Here is a 20,710-nt window from a genome sequence, read left to right as displayed (position 1 = left end):
TCATTCCCCGCCTGGCCTCTCACTCACCACTGGACCAGGAAGCCCTCGGTCCCCAGGGAAGCCACGTAATCCTGGAGGGCCATCTTTCCCAGGGAGTCCTGCGGGGCCTGGGTCACCCTGAAAACAGAGTCAGAGATGAGCTTTCCTGGAGCCAGTGACACAGACCTCTCACCAGCCCCAGAGCAAAGCCAAGGGCTGGGGTCTTCTCTCTTGGAGCCAGCAACGCAGACCTCTCACCAGAGCCAGAGCGAGGCCAAGGTTTGGGGCCTTCTCTCCTGGAGCCAGCAACACAGACCTCTCACCAGCCCCAGAGCGAGGCCAAGGGTCAGGGCCTTCTCATCAGATACCCCTGGACTTGGGTTGGATTGGGTTCTCCTGGCCGCTTTTCAGAGTCATGACTGGACTCAGCAGCCCACACGTGGGAGCACAGCCCGAGCCTCCACCTGGAAGCCACGCTCATCTGGCGGGCTCTGTGCAAATCTGACAATACCCCTGCTCCACGGAGTTCCAGGTCCTTCTTCCCAAGGCCCTTAAGGGCTACGACAGGCCATGTGGGAGCTGAGGGCACATCTACCTTTTCCATAGATTTGGGGCTCCTTGTAAGACCGTGCTCAAAGAAATCCATGGTCAAAACAGTGTTAAAAAGCATCGTCCTAAATGGACTTATCACTTGAGGGACTTCTTCAAGGCTGAAACCACATTTTCTGAAAAAAAGTCACCACTTAGCCTCGACTTTCCCTGAGGTACAGTAAAGCTTTGATATCTTCCAAAATGTTCTCTGAGGTCCAACATGGAGCACAGTGCTGTTTTCAAACGAGCAGGTCAAATGCCCGTGACCACCTTTCCAAGCTCGGAGAGCTCTCTTTGTGTCTAGAATACACACACGTGTGTGTGTACACATGTGTATTTATTCCTATATCTACATGCACACACGGGTGTGTGTTTTTTTCAGTATTTCTTCATTTGCTTCACTTTATTATTTTTCAGTTTACTCTTCTGCGGTCCTACGGGCTGGGGAGCTTGCCTCTGCTGCATCCCTTATTGAAGAGCTGAAAGGGAAGGGCTATTTTTGTGCTAACACAGCAAGTTACGGCCACTCAACCTGGGGTGCCCAGGGGAGGAGATATGAAAAGGGGGCAGTTGGAGCTGGCACCAAGAGATGGGATAAAAACACGTTTGCTTTTTACTTTTATAATTTCTCAGGCTCTTGGGGTGAGGGCTGGTTTTTTTTTTTTGAGATGGAGTCTCGCTCTGTCACCCAGGCTGCAGTGCACTGGCGCAATCTTGGCTCACTGCAACCTCCACCTCCCGGGTTCAAGTGATTCTCCTGCCTCAGCCTCCCAAGTAGGCGGGATTACAGGTGCGCACCACCACACCCAGCTAATTTCCGTATTTTTAGTACAGATGGGGTTTCGTCATGTTGGACAGGCTGGTCTCAACTTCCTGACCTCAGGTGATTCACCTGCCTCAGCCTCCAAAAGTGCTGGGATTACAGGCGTGAGCCACTGCACCTGGCTGGGGTGAGGGGTTTTTAAAAGGACCACTTTCTGCTAAATGTGTTATGGACACACGAAGTCCCAGAGCTTTTTATCCATTTCTGGGAGCAGGGCTGGCAGCTGGGGAGAGAGTAGAAGGTGGAGGATGGTGGTGACCCCTGCACTCCCCTTTCAAGCCCATCCCTGAGCAGGTCAGCGTGACTCCTGGAGCAAATCAAGGAAAAGTGAGCAAAACGTGCGGTCTGGGGAGTGAACCGGCATGAGCAGCATCTGTTTGACGAATCATTCATTCATCAGAAAACAGCAAGAAAAACACAAAGTCCCAAAATGATTCGTGAGGAAACGCCTGAGCTGACACGGAAGGCTCCAGAAACTCACCTTCGTCCCTTCTTTTCCAGCAAGGCCCGGAAGCCCCTGTTCACCAGGGGGTCCGGGGGGCCCAGGGTGGCCACGCTCACCCATTGGGCCCGTTTCTCCCGTGGGACCCTGTGGGGGAAATCAGTGTCAGCCACAAACGTTTAGAGTGACTTGCAAAGGAGCGAGCATCTCTTCCTAAACCTAAGGACAGCCCTAGTCATGGAGGCAAAGATCCAGAGGGTGGCTGCTGGTACACTGCTCACTGCCTGGCATCTGCTGGGCCCCACGTGGCCCTCTTCCCCCACCTGGCGCCTTCAGGAGGCACAGCCAAGCCTGCCTTCCTGGGATGTGCCCTGAGGGAGGCTGATTCAGCCACAGGACAGGCCAAGGATGGGAGAAAAGCCACACCAGGGGCAGAGCCCACATGCCCTTCAGTTCTGCGGCTGCAGCAAGTCTATGTCTTACTCACCGCTACATGAGGTGTGGGCTTTCTAAGACACAAGGTGACCCCTCCCCGTTTTGCAGCTCTAAGCCATCAATCCCGGCTCTAAGCCGCTCCTGACACTGATCTGCCACTGATCTGTGGTTAGAACCGCAGGCCTGTGGTACCCACAGGGCCCAGTGCAGGAGGACTCGGCTGCCTTGGACACCCACAGCAGGGATGACCCCAGCTCCTGAGCTGGCCCAGGTCTGGCCCCAGCCACCCTGTGAGCCTTGGGCAGCCTTCCTTGCCCTGTGTGTTGGGTTCGTGTTGAGGGCAAACACATCTTTGCTTGCTCCTGTGTGGGGCGATCCTCACGCTGACCAGCATTCAGGACCTAAGATAACCTCTCAGCAGCACCTGCACCTCCGGAATCGTGGAGGGAACAGACGCCCGGGCTGGGACCCTCTTCCCTGCGGGCAAGTGACACCGGGTGATCCATGGAATCTGGGAAGGCTGGAGCTTACCTGAGGGCCAACCACGCCTGGGGGACCTGGAGGGCCGGTCTTGCCTTGGAAACCCTGTCAAGAGAGAGTCACTGCACTCAGGGTACAGCAGTGGCCTGCGCCACCCTGCCCTGCGCTGTTCTCAGCAGGACTCTTGCCCTCCACCTCCCTTCCCCCCATAGTAGATGTTCCAGACTTTGTGTAAGAGGCCCATGTCTCTTGCTTCATTTTTTTTTTTTTTTCAGACGGAGAGTCTTGCTCTGTCGCCCAGGCTGGACTGCAGTGGCTCGATCTTGGGTCACTGCAACCTCAGCCTCCCAGGTTCAAGTGATTCTCCTGCCTCACCCTCCTGGGTAGCTGGGACTACAGGCACGTACCACCACACCTGGCTAATTTTTGTATTTTTAGTAGAGACAGGATTTCACCATGTTGGTCAGGCTGGCCTCAAACTCCTGACCTCATGATCCGCCTGCCTCAGCCTCCCAAAGTGCTGGGATTACAGGTGTGAGCCACCATGCGTTTGCACTAATTTCACGAGGGTAACGAAGCCACACAAGCTCATCTCACTGGCTGCTCTTCCGCCTCTGCATCTTTAGGCCGACGCGATTCGCCTTTATCGTGTCACCAAGCGTTCCTTTTCTGAGTCGGCTTGGTGCCCTTTCTGGACCGGGGGCTACCTCTAGCTGTTCCTCAGCAGTGGCTCTGTGACGACTGACCTGCTTTGGCGTGAACGCCTCTGATGCACGACGGGTGACTCTGCCCGCGTGCTCCTCAGCATGTATTTAAAACAGGCAAGAGCGAGGGCCAGCTGCTTTCATAACGCGGCAGCTTGGATGCGTTATTTTTAGCTTGATTCAGCGGGAATATCTCAAGCCCACTCTGCATGCTCACACGTAGGTAACGATCCTGGCTTGGCTGTGGGTGTCGCCACGCCTTCTGTACTCTCCCTCAAAGAAGAAAGATGACCTTAAGGCAACATAGGCTTCATTTCCAGGCACGTCTGCAGAGCATGACAGGTGCCAGCGAGAAGCCATCTGCAGGTGCCACATGACACTGGTGGAGACATGCACACCTTCTACCCAGAGGCCTCGAGGCAAACTCTAGACTCTGGAGGAGAAGGTGGCTAGCCCTGAAGCCAAGCTAGGGCTGGAGGGTGAGTGGCCCCAGGCCTGGGCTCACTGACTCACTGTCCAGCAGTCGGAGGCAAAATCTCACACCAAGCCACCGGGCCACATGAACCCACAGCAGATTAGCTTCTTTTTTTTTTTTTTGAGACAGAGTTTCACTCCTGTTGCCCAGGCTGGAGTGCAATGGCACGATCTTGGCTCACTGCAGCCTCCGCCTCCTGGATTCCAGCGATTCTCCTGCCTCAGCCTCCTGAGTAGCTGGGATTACAGGTGCCTGCCACCATGCCTGGCTAAGTTTTGTATTTTTAGTAGAGACGGGGTTTCACCATGTTGGCCGGGCTGGTCTCAAACTCCCGACCTCAGGTGATCCACCCATCTCGGCCTCCCAAAGTGTTGGGATTATTGGCGTGAGCCACTGTGCCCAGCCCAGATTCAGCTTCTTTGCAAACTCTAGGAGGGCTCGCTCCTTTAAGCCCAGCTCAGTTGCGGGCTAGAATGATCATTTCTAATGTACGTTGCACTTATGGGGTCAGAAGTAAGGGGCGGTGAACAGGTGTCAAGGGCATGCCCTGCTCAGTGGACCTGGGGAGAAGAGCTCAAGAGCCTGAAGGGAGATAGGAGCCTTGGTTAAGTTTTGCTAATGTCAAAGTTAACACGAAACAAAAAAGGCCCCCAGGGGCCCTCGACCACCCTGGCTGTTGAGGACGGAATATGACCTCAGCCCTTTGCTGAGAAATAAGTTTCTGGCTCACATTTAGGAGAAATAATGACCATTTGTGTTTCATTTTTTTAACAAAGAAGGAAATCAACACTGCAGAGAAGCTCTTTCTGGAAGGCTTGCCTGGACTAGCCCATGGAGGAGATGCTATGTCCCAAGTGGGTCTCAGAGACACAGGCATCACTCCAGCGTCCTGTGTCTAGGGAGATGGCCGGGGTGGCAGAAGGCAGCTGGAAGTACATGTGCAACTTTCTGAGCAGAGACAAGCAGCTTAATTCTTTTACCAGCCTCCATCCAGAATAAGTCAGAGGGAGAAAAGCACATAATATGTAAAACCTTCTGTCTTGTCTCCTTGAAAAGGCATTAGAGAAAAATATGCAAAGCTCAGAAGAAATGTTTTAATTTTTCTCTATAAACAAAAGAGCAAAGCAATCTCCATTTATCAGGCAGCATGTGCCGTGCAGAACACCAGTGAAGGTATAATTAAAAGAGATTTCATCACAATGAACCAAAGAGAGACAAAGGGGATTTTTTCAAAGCAGGCATGGAGAATATATTCAACAGGGCACTCACAGACCCATTCCACGAGGGGACCTGCTTTTGCTGGGAGACTCCTGGAGAGACCTTGACCCTTAGAAACCTGGCTGCAGAGACCCTTGCAGTGACCCTGGCCCCCCACTCTCCTCTGTGGGAAATGTTGGCATCTGTGCAATTCATCCTTTAAGCTGGACAGAGTAGGTGGGCACTCAGAGAAGGAACACAGCGTGGTGACAAGGAAGTCACCCGACACTGCACGTCCCGAGATATTCAAAGCCTGGAGCCCCAAGCTTATAGGTGTGGGCCAGGTTACAGGCGTGCCTGCACCCTTTCCTGAAACACACCTTTAGGGAGCTGGGCCAAATTTCGAAGGGCTGATGGGGCCAGGAAAATGATCCCATTTCTGATGAGGGCTTTTTCTCCCAACTGAAAACGTTGGAGTCTTTTCTGGTCTAGATGAAGTAGCCTGTGATATGCATTTCTAAAGTGAAGGGCAAGGTCAAAGAGGCGTCTCTGACTACAAAGACCATGTGCCCAGCGGAGTGACCAGTTAGAGGCCACTTCCACCTGACTGGCGCTTGTTTTCTTTACTGTAAAAGGGGACATCGCAGGCATCCTCCAGATCCCCTGGATTGGAGCTGGAACGGCCTGGGTAAACGCGGGTGGGGTTGGTGCGTGGCCCACAGCCGCCCTCTTGAAGTACTGCAGCATCAAATGACTGAATGACACTGAGTAACATGTAGACCCTTTCCCAGCACTTTCCCAATTAAAAGACGTATCCTTCAAGCTGGGTGGCACTCAGCATTATTCTAGAGGGAAAATAAGGCTGGATGCACGAGGCTTCAGTCTGCCCAGGATAATCTGTGTGTCTTTAAATGCAGCCTCTCACCAAAGTTTCCAAAACCAGCCCAAAGCCAGCACCTGCCTTCTGCCCACAGATGCCGCAAGGCGCTGCCGGCCTGCATGACTGCTTTGCCCTGGCCCTGCCTCACAGCCTGGCTCTGAGTCAGCGGAAGCCGGCTCGGCCCTTAGGAGCCTTTCTGAGGCCAACCTGTCTCTCCCAGGCCGGGAGGGTCCTAGATGGCGCTGGGCAGCGAGGGCTGTGCCCACATGCAGGGTGGTCAGAGAGCCAGCCAGTCATGTCCCCCAGCACCTACGATACTCACAGTCTCGCCTCTCTGTCCAGGGTGTCCTGGGAGTCCATCCTTGCCTGGAGGACCCTGAAGAAAAAACCGAAGGAAAGGAGGTTCATTCGTGTCTGAGAAGCACCCACCTTTAAGATTTAATGCCACATGGAGTGACCGTTATTTCCATGGCTGCTGCCCCTGCACGTCCTCTGAGAAGGGCAATCACCCGGTAGGCATGGGGACAGTGACAACAAATCTAAAGCTGTCCTTGGCGCCTGCCCGTCATCCTACAAAATCCTCACAACTGCCCTAAAGGACGTGCTGTTGTCACCCTCATCTCCCAAGGGAGAAACCGAGGCAGAAGAGGCTAGTCGGTATCCCGAGGTCCAGCCAGCAGGTGGCACAGGCGGCGCCAGGACCCGAGCCTGTCCAGTTGCAAAGTCCAACCCCCTCCCACTAGCCCCGCCATGCCGGCTGGGTCATAATCCCACTGCTAGACGGTTGTCGATACTGGAGGAGATACATCACACCTGCCGTAAGGCGAAGTGTGTCCCCCAAAAAGACATGTGGAAGCTCTGACCCCCAGAACCTGTGCCTGCAACCTCACTTGGAAATGGGGTTTTTGCCAGTGTAACTGAATTAGGATGAAGCCAACTTAGATGGGTGTGGGCCCAGCCCAGTGACTGGTGTCCTTATAAAATGAAAGAGATGGCTGGGCACAGTGGCTCCGGGCACGGTGGCTCACGCCTGTAACCCCAGCACTTTGGGAGGCCAAGGCGGGCGCATCACCTGAGGTCAGGAGTTCGAGACCATCCTGGCCAGCATGGTGAAACCCTGGCTCTACTAAAAATACAAAAATTAGCTGGGTGTGGTGGTGCATGCCTGTAATCCCAGCTCCTCAGGAGGCTGAGGCAGGAGAATGGCTTGAACCCAGGAAGTGGAGCTTACAGTGAACCGAGATTGCGCCACTGCACTCCAGCCTGGGTGACAGAGAGAGACTCCATCTCCAAAAACAAAAAAAAGAAAGAGATTAGAAGACAGAGAGACACAGACGGAAGTCCACGTGAAGATGGGGGCAGCAGCCAGGGTGAGTGTGCACAGGCCCACTGGGTGCCAAGGACTAGCAGCAGCTACCAGCCCCCCCGGAGAGGCCTGGTACCCCATCTCCCCTAGAGCTTCCAGAATGTGCCAGCTCTGACTGACCACACTTTGCTCTCCAACTTCTGGACTCCAGGGCTGTGAGAGAAGAACCACACCAAGTTCTAAGTCACACCCAGTTCCTGGTCATTTGTGATGGCGGCCCCAGGGCACTAACACAGAACTCAGAGAAAATCACTTCAGTCTAAAGGAAAGAGGACCCCAGTATGCAGCTCTCTCCAGCGCTGGCAGGCCCAGCAGTGGGACACAGCCACAGACTGCCCCACAGCAGCCTTGGTGGGGGGGTCTCCCCCTCATCTGACCAACCAGAATTTCACCTCGGGCCTCCCTCCACCCACCGGCCACTGTGAGGAGCTCCGAGCAGACCTCAGAGAAAACAGGTGGGTGTCAGAGGGGACAGGCAGTGCTGGCCCAGCAAGGAAGCCATTACTTACAGGGGGGCCCTTTGGTCCAGGAAATCCCGTGGGTCCTTGGGGTCCATTGGGTCCCTGGGAACAGAGAAAGGCCAGTTTGAGGACAAGAGGTCTCTTCTGAGCAGCTCCTGCTGCTGACGTGCCTGTGCTAGTGGCTCTCTGAACGCAGGTGCCATTTCTTCCCGCGCCTATGGTCTTTCCCCCATTATTCCAGCCCCTCCCTCACCCTGCGTCACCCTCGGGGGCAGGATGGGGCCCAGGACCCATTTCCTGTCATCTCGGCCACTCCCAAACCCCAAGACCAGGGCTGAGGTCGAGGCCCCTGACCTATGGAAAAATCCACTCCCTGGGTGTGACCCACCCTTGGGATCTTAGGAAAACCCTACCCTTCAGCAGGGTCTGAGGCGTGCCTGCCTGGCCCCAGCCCACCCCAGGACAAAGTGCAGGGGGCATTCAAGGCAGGCTCTGCCCTCGGAGACACTCCCAAAGGCTCCAGCTGCTTACCCGTTCACCAGGAGGGCCAGCTGGGCCGTCACCTCCGGAGTTGCCCTTGAGAGGGAAGGAGAGGGGGAATAGCTTATGATTGTTATTATTCGGATGAAAAGACTCTGGCCCATAACGTCATCAAAACATCTGAGTCAAATATTGCCTGTGTGCACCCCTGAAGGTGGCCCTGACCCTCAGTAAGGCATTGGCGCTGATCTGTGGCTACCAAAGCCTGCCTGTCCCCCTGCCTCTGCACGCAGCTGACAGCCCAGTGTCTACAGGGCTGGACATTTCCAGAACAGTGTCCTGAGTGGGACAAAGGCTGTGCCCCAGCCTCGAGCACCTGAAAAAGTCATGCAGAGGCAGAACGCAGGGACCCGCTCTAGGGCCACCCCCACGTAACAGCTGCTGCTCTGAGTTCTCATAGGTGAGCCTCATGTCAGCTCATGGGGCACACGAGAAGGGCACTTCTCGTGTGCCACAGAGCTTGTCCTGGAGGAGTTCAGGGTAACCTGTGGGTGCATTCCAGTCAGCTGAGGGACAGGCCAGCTCGGCCCCTCAGCCATTGGAAGACTCATCCCAGCAGGAACCCGCTCTGGAGTGGCATCCTGGACAGGTAGGAACAGCCCGCCTGCTGGGTCTGTGTCCGGATTCTCCACCCAAGGAGTGGCTTCAATGCCCCTCAGTGAGAAAAATGTGCACGAGGCTGGCCTGGGCCTTCCCCTGCCAGAAAGCACTTTCTGTAGGTTCCAGTAGAGGCCTCTGCAGCTCTCAAACCCCTTTCAAGAGAGAAAATAGGGCCTCCGGACCAGGGCGGGTGAGTCTGCGGTGGGCCTGGCCCCCTGCTGCCGTCTCTGGAGTCCCAGGTGTTGGGGCGAGGCCCTGTCCCTGCTCTGCTGCGGCCACATCTCATGACCATTGTTCTCAGCCACTTACTTAAATCTGATCTAAGGCATCCAGAGGCTGCTGGAGGGGACAAGCTTCTTCTTAAATACACCTAAGAAAATGTCCTGCCTTTTTTTTTTTTTTTTTAATAAAAAAGGTCACAGACACCCTCAGATGCTCCATGTCCCTGTAGCCTTGCAACTTGGGTTCATGCCGCCCACCACCCAGGAGGCCAAAAACATACCTTGGGGCCAGGCTTCCCAGTGATGCCCCGGGGGCCTCTTTCACCCCTCGGACCCTGGACAGATGGGAGAGAAGGAAGGTCAGCTCAAGTCCCGACTCACAGACACCGCCTTCCCCCAGCCCCTGGCACGTGCTCCCTAAACCATGCTCCCGTCTCCCAACCATGCTCCCGTCTCCCAAACATGCCCACGAGCTGAAAGGGTGGTTACCGTTGGGCCTCGCTGCCCCCGCGGTCCCGGCTTTCCAGGAGTCCCCTAGAATCAGAGAAGGGGCTGGTCAGTCACTCTCTAAATGCCCAGCCCTGCTCAGGTGGCAGCTCTCTCCTGGGTTATTGAGAGACTGTGAATTCAGAGCAGGCTAGGAGGAACCTGGGCCTCCCTGCCACCCACCTTTTCCGTGTTTTAATAAGAGATTTATCAGGGCGAGAAGCTCACCGCACACCCGACACACAGAGCTTTGCACTCCTGCACAAGTCCTGCTGAAATCCAATTTTCCTCCTGCAGTCTGATAGATGTTTATACTATTATCTGGTTTCTCTCCTGAGAGCACCGCCACATCCCTCCTCCTCCTTCCTCCCTCCTTCCCCTCCTCCTCATCTCTCTCTCTCTGTCCTCAGCAGGGAGGGAAATCATTATTGCAAGAAAAGAGAAGAAAGTCAACCCCTTTCATACATAATTTACTTTTGCTACAGTTAAGAATATTAGCCATTAAATTTTTAACAGGCTCTGCAGACACGCAAACTTGCAATTTAATATATAAATCATATATCCAAGAGTCATCGGCTTCTTCTCTAATAGAATTTATACTCTTTTTTCTGTTGTGGTTTTGCATTTTCCAAACCACAGAAAACAAACACAGTGCAAAGATGTCAGAGCTGGAAGATGCAGTTAACCTACAGCGCACGGAAACCATGGGCTGAACGCGCAGGGGCCCCTACATCCCCACCATGTCCCAACTCAGCTTCCTGAACTTGACTGATTTCTTTTTTTTTTTTTTTTAGACAGAGTCTCGCTCTGCCACCAGGTTGGAATCAATGCAATGGCGTGATCTTGGCTCATTGCAACCTCCGCCTCTCAGGTTCAAGCGATTCTCCTGCCTCAGCCTCCTGAGTAGCTGGGACTAAAGGCATGTGCCACCATGCCCAGCTAATTTTAGTAGAGAAGGGGTTTCACCATGTTGGCCAGGATAGTCTCGATCTCTTGAACTTGTGATTCTCCCGTCTCAGCCTCCCAAAGTGCTGGGATTACAGGTGTGAGCCACGGTGCCTGGCTGAACTTGACTGGTTTCTGATGCTCCGCCCAAGGTGGAGCTGCATGGCTGGAGGCCACCTGACAAGTTTCCTCTCATTATCTTTCATTCATTTGCTGCCACAGTCAAAACTGCTTCCTAGAGTCTCCCATTTTGAAATGCATTTAATAAAACCATCTATGATGATGAGTTAATTATGTGGCTTTTTAACAATGCGCTCCGGTTCCAGTTCTTCAATTACTATGGTGATATCCTTTGCCTTCAAATAAATATTTGCATATGAAAATAAACGAAACATCTGCTTTCTTCCAGTGATAGGCATTCTACAGGCAAGGATGCCCATGGCCAACCTGGTGACTCCTGGCATTTAGGTGCGAATGAGCCCCGGCTTCCAGGTTTACTCATTCCCATCCTCCCCTAGAATGAAAACCCTCCGCCCTAAAACAGTCCCACTATGACCTGGACCACAGGTTTAATCCTGTAACAAAAATGACTGCAACCCAAACTGACTGTGCCCGAGGCACAGGCGCTGGGGCCCTGGCAGTTAGCAAAATACCAGCTCGGCCGCAACACCATCTGGGGCTCCCAGCAGGCATCTTGCTCATCTGTTTTCTTTATAAACTAACTCAAGCCAAAGAATTTCGAGTCCCTGTGACTGGAGCTGTGGAACAGAATGTCCCCCCTAATCTCCTTAACCTTCCTTCTCCCTGGCAAATTGCTTGTGGGCACCTGTCTTCTCGCCCTTAGGAAGGAGTGGCCGTGCTGGGAAGCCAAACACAGCTTGAGAGGGGACCTTCTACTGGGGAAGCCAAACACAGCTAGGAGAGGCCTTCCACTGGCGGGCAGGTGCATCTGAAGAGCGGGTCTTCCCCCTTCCCGAGAAGGGGCTCCTGGGATCCCTCCTTGGCCCGAGGCCTGAGGGGAAAAGCAACACTTTGCTCACACCCACTCCTCTTCCTTTGGCTTCAGCTGGCTTGACACAGCAGCTTATGTTCCTGCCATTTCCATGTCTGGCCCATAGTCAAGGTCCACAGAACCAACGCTAGCTCTGCAGAAGATAGGACCAGGCAGACAGACGGCAGGCAGCCCTCATATGGAAGGCAGACACACATACACACGCGCACACACGCACACACACACACATGCACACACGCCCACACATATGTACACACACGCACACACACATGCACACATGCATGCGGACACTCAGGCCTGGCATCCTAGCACCTAGAAGCATCCATCTGGCCAGAATATCCAAGATCTTCTAAAAGACCTCTCTGCGCCGGGCACGGTGGTTCAAGCCTGTAATCCCAGCACTTTGGGAGGCTGAGGCAGGCAGATCACTTGAGGTCAGGAGTTCGAAACTGGCCCGGTCAACATGATGAAACCTTGTCTCTACTAAAAATACAAAAATTAGCCAGGCGACCTGTAATCTCAGCTACTTAGGAGGCTGAGGCAGGAGAATCGCTTGAGCTTGGGAGGTGGAGGTTGCAGTGAGCTGAGATCGCACCACTGCATTCCAGCCTGGGTGACAGAGCGAGACTCTGTCTCTAAATAAACAAATAAATAAATAAATAAATAAATAAATAAAAGATCTCTCTGGATGAGCACAGACATCCCACTGGCTTTCCCTTCAATGCTTGGAATGGTCCCCTTCCCATTCCTGCCCCACACTGGTACCAGAGCTGTTTCAAACAACCTTCAGTGCCATTCCACCTGGCTGAAACCTTCAGTGGGTCCCAGTGCCTTGGGATAAAGAGCTTCCCCCAAAGCAGCTGGCTGCCCCGGCAGGCTCTGCAGCCCACAGCCCACTCCCACGTCTCCCTTGCCGAGCTCGGCCCTGTGCTGCCCCTGGCTCCTCACCTCCTGACCCCACAGCTCTGCCTGCTTTCCATACCTCACCTATCTACTTCTGTCCCTCCTGCAGGGCTCAGCAAAAATGTCACTGCTCCAGGAGGCCTCCCTGGACTTTCTGGGTCAGACTCTGGTGCCTATGACCTTTCTCTGACTCACCCTTGTCCTTCATCGTCACAGCCACCACTCCTGAGTGCTGCTCACTAGGTGGTGTTCCTCTCTCGATGCCAGAGGGATGTCTGGTTTGACCACCAGAATCCTCAGAGCCTAGCAGAGCACCCAGCACTTAGAAAGGACTTGCGATTCATGTGCTGTTTAAGTGAATGGACTGCTCCCAAGACTACCAAGTCGAAAGCCCAAGGCAAAATGAAGTGTGGCCAAGGGCGAAACCTGGGAGGCAGCATCTGTTCACCGAGGCACAGAAGGCAAGCCAGTGCCCAGAGGCTTCTGGGTAACCTGAGTGAGGCTTCTGCAGTCAACAAAAGAGGAAGGGTCCCTTTGCAAGGACAGCCCAGCCCCCAGCTTCCTGTGGACATTCAGGAAGCCCAACCTACTAGATCAGAGGGCACCCACACTCTCCGTCTTTCCCCGAACTTGGCACAAAGCATCAACCCTGTCCAGAAAGCCAGGCAGTGCTGTAGGCTTCACTCTGCAGTGACGATGCCACCGAAGGCTCATGTGGGCAAAGGCTGTGCTCAGTGTCCTGAACGGGAGGCTCTGAAGGGCTGTGATGGCAAAGGTGAAGGAGGCCAGGGTTCCATCTCACACGCATGAACCACCACCACCACGGCTCAAGGGGAAGCACACAGCCTCGACCTTTTGGCCTGAGGTCTGTGTTGTGGGTTGTGCCACCAGCCAGGTGCAGCAGTGAACAAAATCTCCCTGGGCAGGGCCAGACACCCAGAGGCTGCAGAAAGGCTGTGAGTGGCTCCTATGTGTGACTGGGGCGCGTGGTGCCTGGCAGGTCTGGGCTTGAGTCAGGTTTATGTTGTGTCTGGTGACCCACAGTGCTGATGCCCTGGACATCTGGAGCATCCATCTAAGCTCCTCGGCTTGGGGATGGGGAGGCTGAGACGCATGAGGGGCAGAGTTCCAGTCAAGAGCATGGGAGTGAGCAAGGGCTCCAGGTGCTCCACGAGGTCCCTGGTCCCACACGGTCCTCCATGGAAAGGGCTTGCGGTCACATCCCATGACCAGCTGCAGAAGGCCATATCCTCTCCCAGACACTCTCACGGCAGTGCAGTGTGAAAGGTCCCCCAGCACAGGAGCAGCCCACCGGGGTACCTCACATTCCCCATGTTTCTCACAGTGGTACCTAAGAGTATTTCAGAAGACAGTGTATTCCCAAAGGCACTACCCAGGGCTTCTCCAGAGGAAGAATGACAGCTGGATAGAGACAGATGGAGAGGTGGATGGGTTGGATAGATACTGACAGAGACAGACAGATAATAGAAGATGGATGGATGGATGGATGGATGGATGGATGGATGGATGGATAGATGGGTGGATGGATGGATGGATGGGTGGGTGGGTGGATGGATAGATGGATGGATGGATGGGTGGGTGGGTGGGTGGCTGGCTGGCTGGCTGGGTGGGTGGGTGGATGGGTGGGTGGGTGGGTGGTTGGATGGGTGGGTGGCTGGATGGCTGGGTGGGTGGGTGGCTGGATGGCTGGGTGGCTGGGTGGGTGGATGGATGGATGGATGGATGGGTGGATGGGTTGGTGGGTGGGTGGATGGGTTGGTGGGTGGGTGGGTGGATGGATGGATGGATGGATGGGTGGATGGGTTGGTGGGTGGGTGGATGGGTTGGTGGGTGGGTGGATGGGTGGGTGGGTGGATGGATGGGTGGGTGGCTGGATGGATGGGTGGGTGGCTGGATGGCTGGGTGGCTGGGTGGCTGGATGGCTGGGTGGGTGGGTGGGTGGGTGGATGGATGGATGGATGGATGGGTGGATGGGTTGGTGGGTGGGTGGATGGGTTGGTGGGTGGGTGGATGGGTTGGTGGATGGGTGGATGGATGGATGGATGGGTGGGTGGATGGATGGATGGGTAAAAGGACAGAGACAGAGGGGGGTGGAGATGGAGATAATAGTCTTCTTGGGTCTGTGCTGCCAACTTACACTCAGAACAGACTTCCTTTTCCTATTTTGTGAATCTGGCAGAACACATTTGTTTGCTCATAAGGTTTTGGCCAGGAGGGACAGGTCCAAGAGGGAGCTGCAACCCTGTAGCTCTGTCGGCCCTGGGACAGCAGGATGGGGCATAGGAGGATGGGCTGGGCGGGGCTGCAGGATCATGGCTGGGGCTGCAAGGCAGGTGTGAGCTCTGCCATCTTTCGGGGAGCATGTCCCCCAGGCCTGCTCTGCAGATGCTGTCCTGCGTGTACACCACAGACTGGCCTTTCTCTGTCCCCACCATACGCCCCGTGGACAAGGCCAGCTCAGAGTCCAAGGCCTGAGGACCATCTCTCTCCTGTTTTCCCAAGTGGCAATGCTCAGGCACTGTGATTTCACTAATAAGCATCCAGGACAGCTCCTGCAGGGAGGCCTGGGCCAGCGGGGGCTCCAGAAAGTGTGGGGAGAACACAGCTCCCTCAGCCCGGCCCCCTGTTCCTTCGTTGAGGGTGAGGACAAAGGGGACTCGAACCACACTGCAACCTGGTGGGTGTTTATGACAATGGCAGCTTGCTAACCCTGTTCAAGTTAATGTTAATTTAAATGACTTTAAAATTGGATGACGGTAAGTAGCAGGACATTTTTGAAAGGAAAAAACAATCTCCTTTTCCCCTTCCTTTTAAAATTAGCTTGGAGGAAAAGTCCACTTGGGTAGAAGAGAAGAATCTGATTTTCAGAATGACCTGAAAGAGCCTTCTGGATTGTGGTGCCAATTAGAAAGCTCCATTTTCTCAACACACTTCCTTCCTGCCTCTGCCCCTTCCTATCACATACCTTCCCAGCCCAACGTCTGGAGAGTGTCACCAGCACTTGGTGCTAAAGTTCAAGAACTTAAGGCCAGCCATTCAGGAGAGCAGTTTCAGAAGCAAAAGAGTGAGAAATAAACAGGCCATCGGCTGGAGAACCAACTTGCTATGCACCGAGGCAGCCGAACAAGCTGCCTGCCCAGGGGCCAGGCTGTCCTTACCCTGCCGCCCTTCTCTCCGTTGGCGCCAGGAAATCCAGGGAATCCAATAGAGCCCTGAAAGAGAGTTTAAGGAGGCGGCATAAGAGCTGGGCCAGGAATGAGTCATGCTGCATGGGCCGCCTGGGGGACCGCCTGCATGCCAGTGCACAGCCTCTGCCCCAGACTCCACCTGGCCACCCACCCAACCACCCACCTACCTGTCTACCTACCTTCTCACCTATCCACCTACTCATCCATCTACCTGTCTACCCACCCACCCACTCATCCGCCTGTCTACCCACCTACCCATTCATCCATCTACATGTCTACCCACCCACCCACCCATGCATCTATCTGCCTGTCTACCCACCCACCCACTCATCCATGTGCCTGTCTACCTATCCTCCCATGCCTCCATTCATCCACCTGTCTATCCACCCATCCACCATCCACCTGTCTACTCATCTGCTCACCCATCCATCCACCTGTTTACCCATCTGCGCACCTACCCATTCATCCACCTGTTTACCCATTGGCCCACCTGTCTATCCATCTATCTGTCTATCCATCTATCTGTCTACCTACCCACCCACCTACCCATTCATCCATCTGCCTACCTATCCACCCACCCCTCCATTCACCCAACTGTCTACCCACCTGCCCACCCATCCATTCACCCACCTATCCACCCACTGGCCTACCTATGTATACATCTATCTGCCTACCTACCCACCTAACCATTCATCCATTTGCCTGTCTACCTATCCACCTATCCCTCCATTCATCCACCTGTCTACTTACCTGCCCACCCATCCATTCATCCACCTCTTTGCCCAGCAGCCCACCTATGTGTCTATCCATGTGTCTACCTACCTACCTACCCATTCATCGATTTGCCTACCTATAAACCCACCCCTCCACTCATCCACCTGTCTACTTACCTGCCCACTCATCCATCCATCTACGTATCTACCCACCTGCCCACCCATCCATTCATCCACCTCTCTTCCCACCAACCCACCTATCTGTCTATCCATCTACCTACACACCACACCCACACACCTACCCATTCATCCATCTGCCTACCTATCCACACCCCTCCACTCACCCACCCACCTATCCCTCTATCCATCCTCTCTACTCAATAAATATTTCCTAAGCATTTCACAGGCTTCAGCTCTAGAAAGCCAAATGGAGTTTCATCATGCTCCCTCCCCTGCCACCGTCCCCCACGCGCCCGTGTCCATAGGAGGGTGGCTGGTGTTTGGGAGAAAGGGACACACACTGCTGAGCTGAACTGAGGTGAGACATGAACATTGCACTGTGACACTGTATTTTCTGTGCCTCGTGCACGTTGTGTTGGCGTCCCACAATCCCTTTAAATAAAGCACAGCAGCTTGCAGAGTTGGGAATGAATGCAAATTTATGCACTGACTGTAGCACCTACCAGCTCTTTAATTCTAGAAGTCTGCAAGGTGCACACAGACCAGAGATGGATTTAGGGACTCTGACCTGGTGAATATCCAAACACCCACACAGGAAGCAGCACCGCAGTGAGGTCGCTCAGCTGCCCACAGCGTTGGCGCTGGCCACTGTCTTTGGGAGGTCTCTATTTGGCTTAAAATCCTGCCCTGAATGCACACTTGTATCCATGAAGAGCTCACACATGTCCAAACCTTGTTATTTCTCACACGGGACTGAGTTCAGCCAAGCCACTCATACGCCCACCTGCCAATCTAGGCAGGGGGCAGGACCCAGGAAACCTCAGTGCAGGTGACACAGGGCTCAGTTCAGAAACCGGGTCACTGCGCTAATGGCTACTTCTAGTCTCTGCCCAGGACACACGTACCATTCCTTTCCAAAAAGTTGCCTGGACTTGATTTAGACCACCCATCTCTCCCAAACTTCTCTTCTCTCCATCCCCAGAGGGATGTATATTAAAAGAGAGGAAAAGTGCCCATCAGCCCCTTTGACCACATTCAGTGACGATGCTGCGGTCAGCAGCTACATCACACCCACGTTCAACGAGCCACTGTTAGATCCTAAATGAAATTCCTGTTTCACAGCAAGCTACCTCTCCTGCATATGGAGTGTGCATCTACACACACACAGCAGGGGGCTTCGCATTCCACAGGAAGGACAGATAGGAGCATTTCCTTAATGAGAATGGAAATAACTGGAGGGCAGCCCTAGCCCACCACGCCCGTCCTTCTGTTAGCAAGACTGCTCTAGTGAGACCGAAAAGGTGCTGAGGCTAAAAGGAGGTGCCTCGGGCAGAGGCAGATCTGAGAAAGACGGGACCCCGCTTCGGCTGTTAATTATGTCTCCAGTGCAGGCAGCTGGTTATTCTTTAAGGAAGAACCATGAATAATAAAATGTGAGATTTGAAAAAAAAAAAATAACGTTTTCAATGATTTCCAAAGCCTCAAGGAGCCGTTTCACTTAAACCTGAACATGATTTCACATAAGAAAGGTTTCCTTTTTCTTTTATACTCCATTATGAGCAAATAGCCTTCAAATCGCCACTGAGGTGGAGCTGAAAGGCGACCATCCCACGGATTCTGGGTATGGACAACCCGGGGGACAAGGGCCACCAGCCAAGCAACAGGTGCAGAAGACTGCAGGGGACTCCAGGAGGACCCCAGAAGGACCCCAGGTGCCTGTGCCGCCTGGGGCAGAAGACTCATCGCCCAAGAGCCTCCTTTCAACTCGGCAAATTAATGCAGAAGGCAGTGAACACGGTGGAGGCTGAGAGCCACAGTGTCACACACGCCCCCAAGGACGGGGAGTGGATGAACCTGTGCAGGGTGGAGACGGCCAGTGGAGCATCCCTCCACCTGTCCTGGGACACCTAACATGGCCGGATGCAAGGTGAGGAGGCCTGGCGGTACAACCCTCCGCCTGCGCCGGGAAACCTAACACAGCCGGAAGTTACAGGCGGAACATCCCTCCGCCCGCGCCGGGACACGTAACACGGCTGGAAGTTATCGGTGGAACGTCCCTCTGCCTGCGCCGAAACATCCCTCTGCCTGCGCCGGGAAACCTAACACAGCCGGAAGTTACAGGCGGAACATCCCTCCGCCCGCGCCGGGACACGTAACACGGCCGGAAGTTATCGGTGGAACGTCCCTCTGCCTGCGCCGAAACATCCCTCCGCCCGCGCCGGGACACGTAACACGGCCGGATGCAGGGTGGGGAGACCTGGTGGAACATCCCTCCGCCTGTCTCGGGACACCTAACACGGCCAGAAGTTACCTTTGGTCCTTGTCTTCCTGGATACCCTGGTAACCCTGGGACTCCGAGTTTTCCCTGGGGGAAGAAAGAGTTGCATTAATGGCCAGCACGGTATTGCTCCATCCGTTTCCCTGGAGCAGGGAGAAAGGACATGCATTCTGGCAGGGGCCTGGAGGAGCGTGTGGTTTCCAGAGGCCGGGGCACACGTCATCATGCAGAAGCCCTGCCTGCCCTGGGTGGAGGGTGACTGCCAGCACCCATGAAATCCAGCGGGTACCCGATGGTCCCTGCACTGAGGGAGAAGCGAAGGCCCCTGGAAGAGAGGTCGTGCCACTGTGGAGCAAAGCGATTAGAGGCAAATGCCCCAGCTCAGCGTGTTCATCCCGAGGCACCTCTGAGCCCTTTTGTATGGGTCCACGTAGCAGGATGGGGCGGGAAGTCTGGACCACTGCATGCACCATTCCTGCCTGAGCCCAGGGTGGAAACAGGGTGGAGCCAGGGTGTGTGGCTGGCCCGGGAGCCTCCCGCAGCTGGAAACTGCAGGCCTATGGATGGCTTCGTGCCCAGAGCCTGCTCCGAGGACCCCGGCCTTCCTTCCTGGCGGGCTGCCACACCTTCAGGCCATAGTGGGGACACCGTTATTACCCAGCTGTGGAGGCGGGAATGTGACAAGGACAGGGGTCCTGGAATGTTGGGGCTCAGAACGCAGGCTTTGTAGCCACCGGGAGGAAGGAGCCCTCCAAGGCGATGGTGGAGGGCTGGGAAGGGGCGAACCCGGGACAAGGAAGGGGTCATCATTCAACCAACAGCTTCACAGGAGCAGCAGCGAGAGCCCAGGGTGGAGACAGGAGCCTGCCCAGGAATCACCCCGACCCCATGCCTAGGGCAGCCACAGCCAACGGGAGCCTGAGGCCATGGGGAACGGCCTGTCAGATCCCTCCCAAGAAAGTGGCTGAACGTCCCACATCACAAACCTTCTCCCCAGGGGGCCCCAGAGGACCGGGATCACCATTGGGACCTCCGCGACCCTTTGGGCCTTCAGGGCCATCTTCTCCCCTGGGACCGGGTGGGCCGATCTCCCCCTGCAAGCCAGAAAAGAGGTGAGAAGACCCCCACACACAAACACACACTATTCTCCACCACCATTCTGAGAGCAAGGAGCAAGGGAACGGGTCACAGGCAGCCTGTGGTCAGAGCTGCTCCACCAGCTCGGCCTCAGTCAGACCGCGGAGCTGCTCCTGGAGCCACTGACAAAACGAGCGCATTGTGCCGCGAATTCCTGGGCTCTGCGGAAGCTGGTCTCTGCACCGAGGTTGCCTGCTATTTATTTTCTCAAGGCTGCACGCTCCTACTTCCCAATTACCTTCTCTAAATTGAGTGCCTCTTGGCTAAAATAACTTTGGTTAACAATAGTAGCTCTGAATTGCTGTTTCTCCAAATAGAGCAGGACTGGGAGCTGCTGCTGCTTCTGAAACCCCAGGAGGTATGGAAGTGGACCCCAGCCCCGGATGGGGCAGTTACCTGGGCATAACGAGCACACGGGAGAGCCCCAGGAGGCATCCCAGGAACAGACGGGCTTAAATTCCGCCTCGTCCAACTTCCTCAAGTTACAGATTGGGAGCTCGGGGCTCAGACAGGGGAGAGGGCTCTGGAGGCTGCCCAGGCAATGGTAGCGCCACGGCAGCGTCTCTAAATGCCCTTCCTGGCACCCTTTGTCCAGCAATGGACGGATCCTCCTCTGATCATTTGTCTCTAAGAGCAGCTGTAAAGCAGTGGTG

At 54.7% G+C, this 20,710-nt stretch overlaps 1 protein-coding gene across 2 annotated transcripts in view; it reads right to left on the bottom strand.

The window, feature by feature from the left end:
• COL5A1 (collagen type V alpha 1 chain) overlaps nucleotides 1–20,710 on the bottom strand; it is a 210,226-nt gene that overhangs the window by 41,859 nt on the left and 147,657 nt on the right. For both annotated transcript variants that reach the window (XM_024251846.3, XM_024251845.3), the window contains exons 30-40: nucleotides 19,907–20,014; nucleotides 18,954–19,007; nucleotides 15,720–15,773; nucleotides 9,684–9,728; nucleotides 9,476–9,529; nucleotides 8,365–8,409; nucleotides 7,882–7,935; nucleotides 6,329–6,382; nucleotides 2,802–2,855; nucleotides 1,875–1,982; nucleotides 28–117 (exon numbers count right to left, since the gene is read on the bottom strand). In XM_024251846.3, coding sequence (XP_024107614.3) covers nucleotides 28–117; nucleotides 1,875–1,982; nucleotides 2,802–2,855; nucleotides 6,329–6,382; nucleotides 7,882–7,935; nucleotides 8,365–8,409; nucleotides 9,476–9,529; nucleotides 9,684–9,728; nucleotides 15,720–15,773; nucleotides 18,954–19,007; nucleotides 19,907–20,014 — 720 coding nt within the window. The remainder of the gene's footprint in view (nucleotides 1–27; nucleotides 118–1,874; nucleotides 1,983–2,801; nucleotides 2,856–6,328; nucleotides 6,383–7,881; nucleotides 7,936–8,364; nucleotides 8,410–9,475; nucleotides 9,530–9,683; nucleotides 9,729–15,719; nucleotides 15,774–18,953; nucleotides 19,008–19,906; nucleotides 20,015–20,710) is intronic.

Source organism: Pongo abelii, chromosome 13 (genome assembly GCF_028885655.2).
Source record: "Pongo abelii isolate AG06213 chromosome 13, NHGRI_mPonAbe1-v2.0_pri, whole genome shotgun sequence".
NCBI lineage: Eukaryota > Metazoa > Chordata > Mammalia > Primates > Hominidae > Pongo > Pongo abelii.
This window is presented reverse-complemented; position numbering and strand designations above follow the sequence as displayed.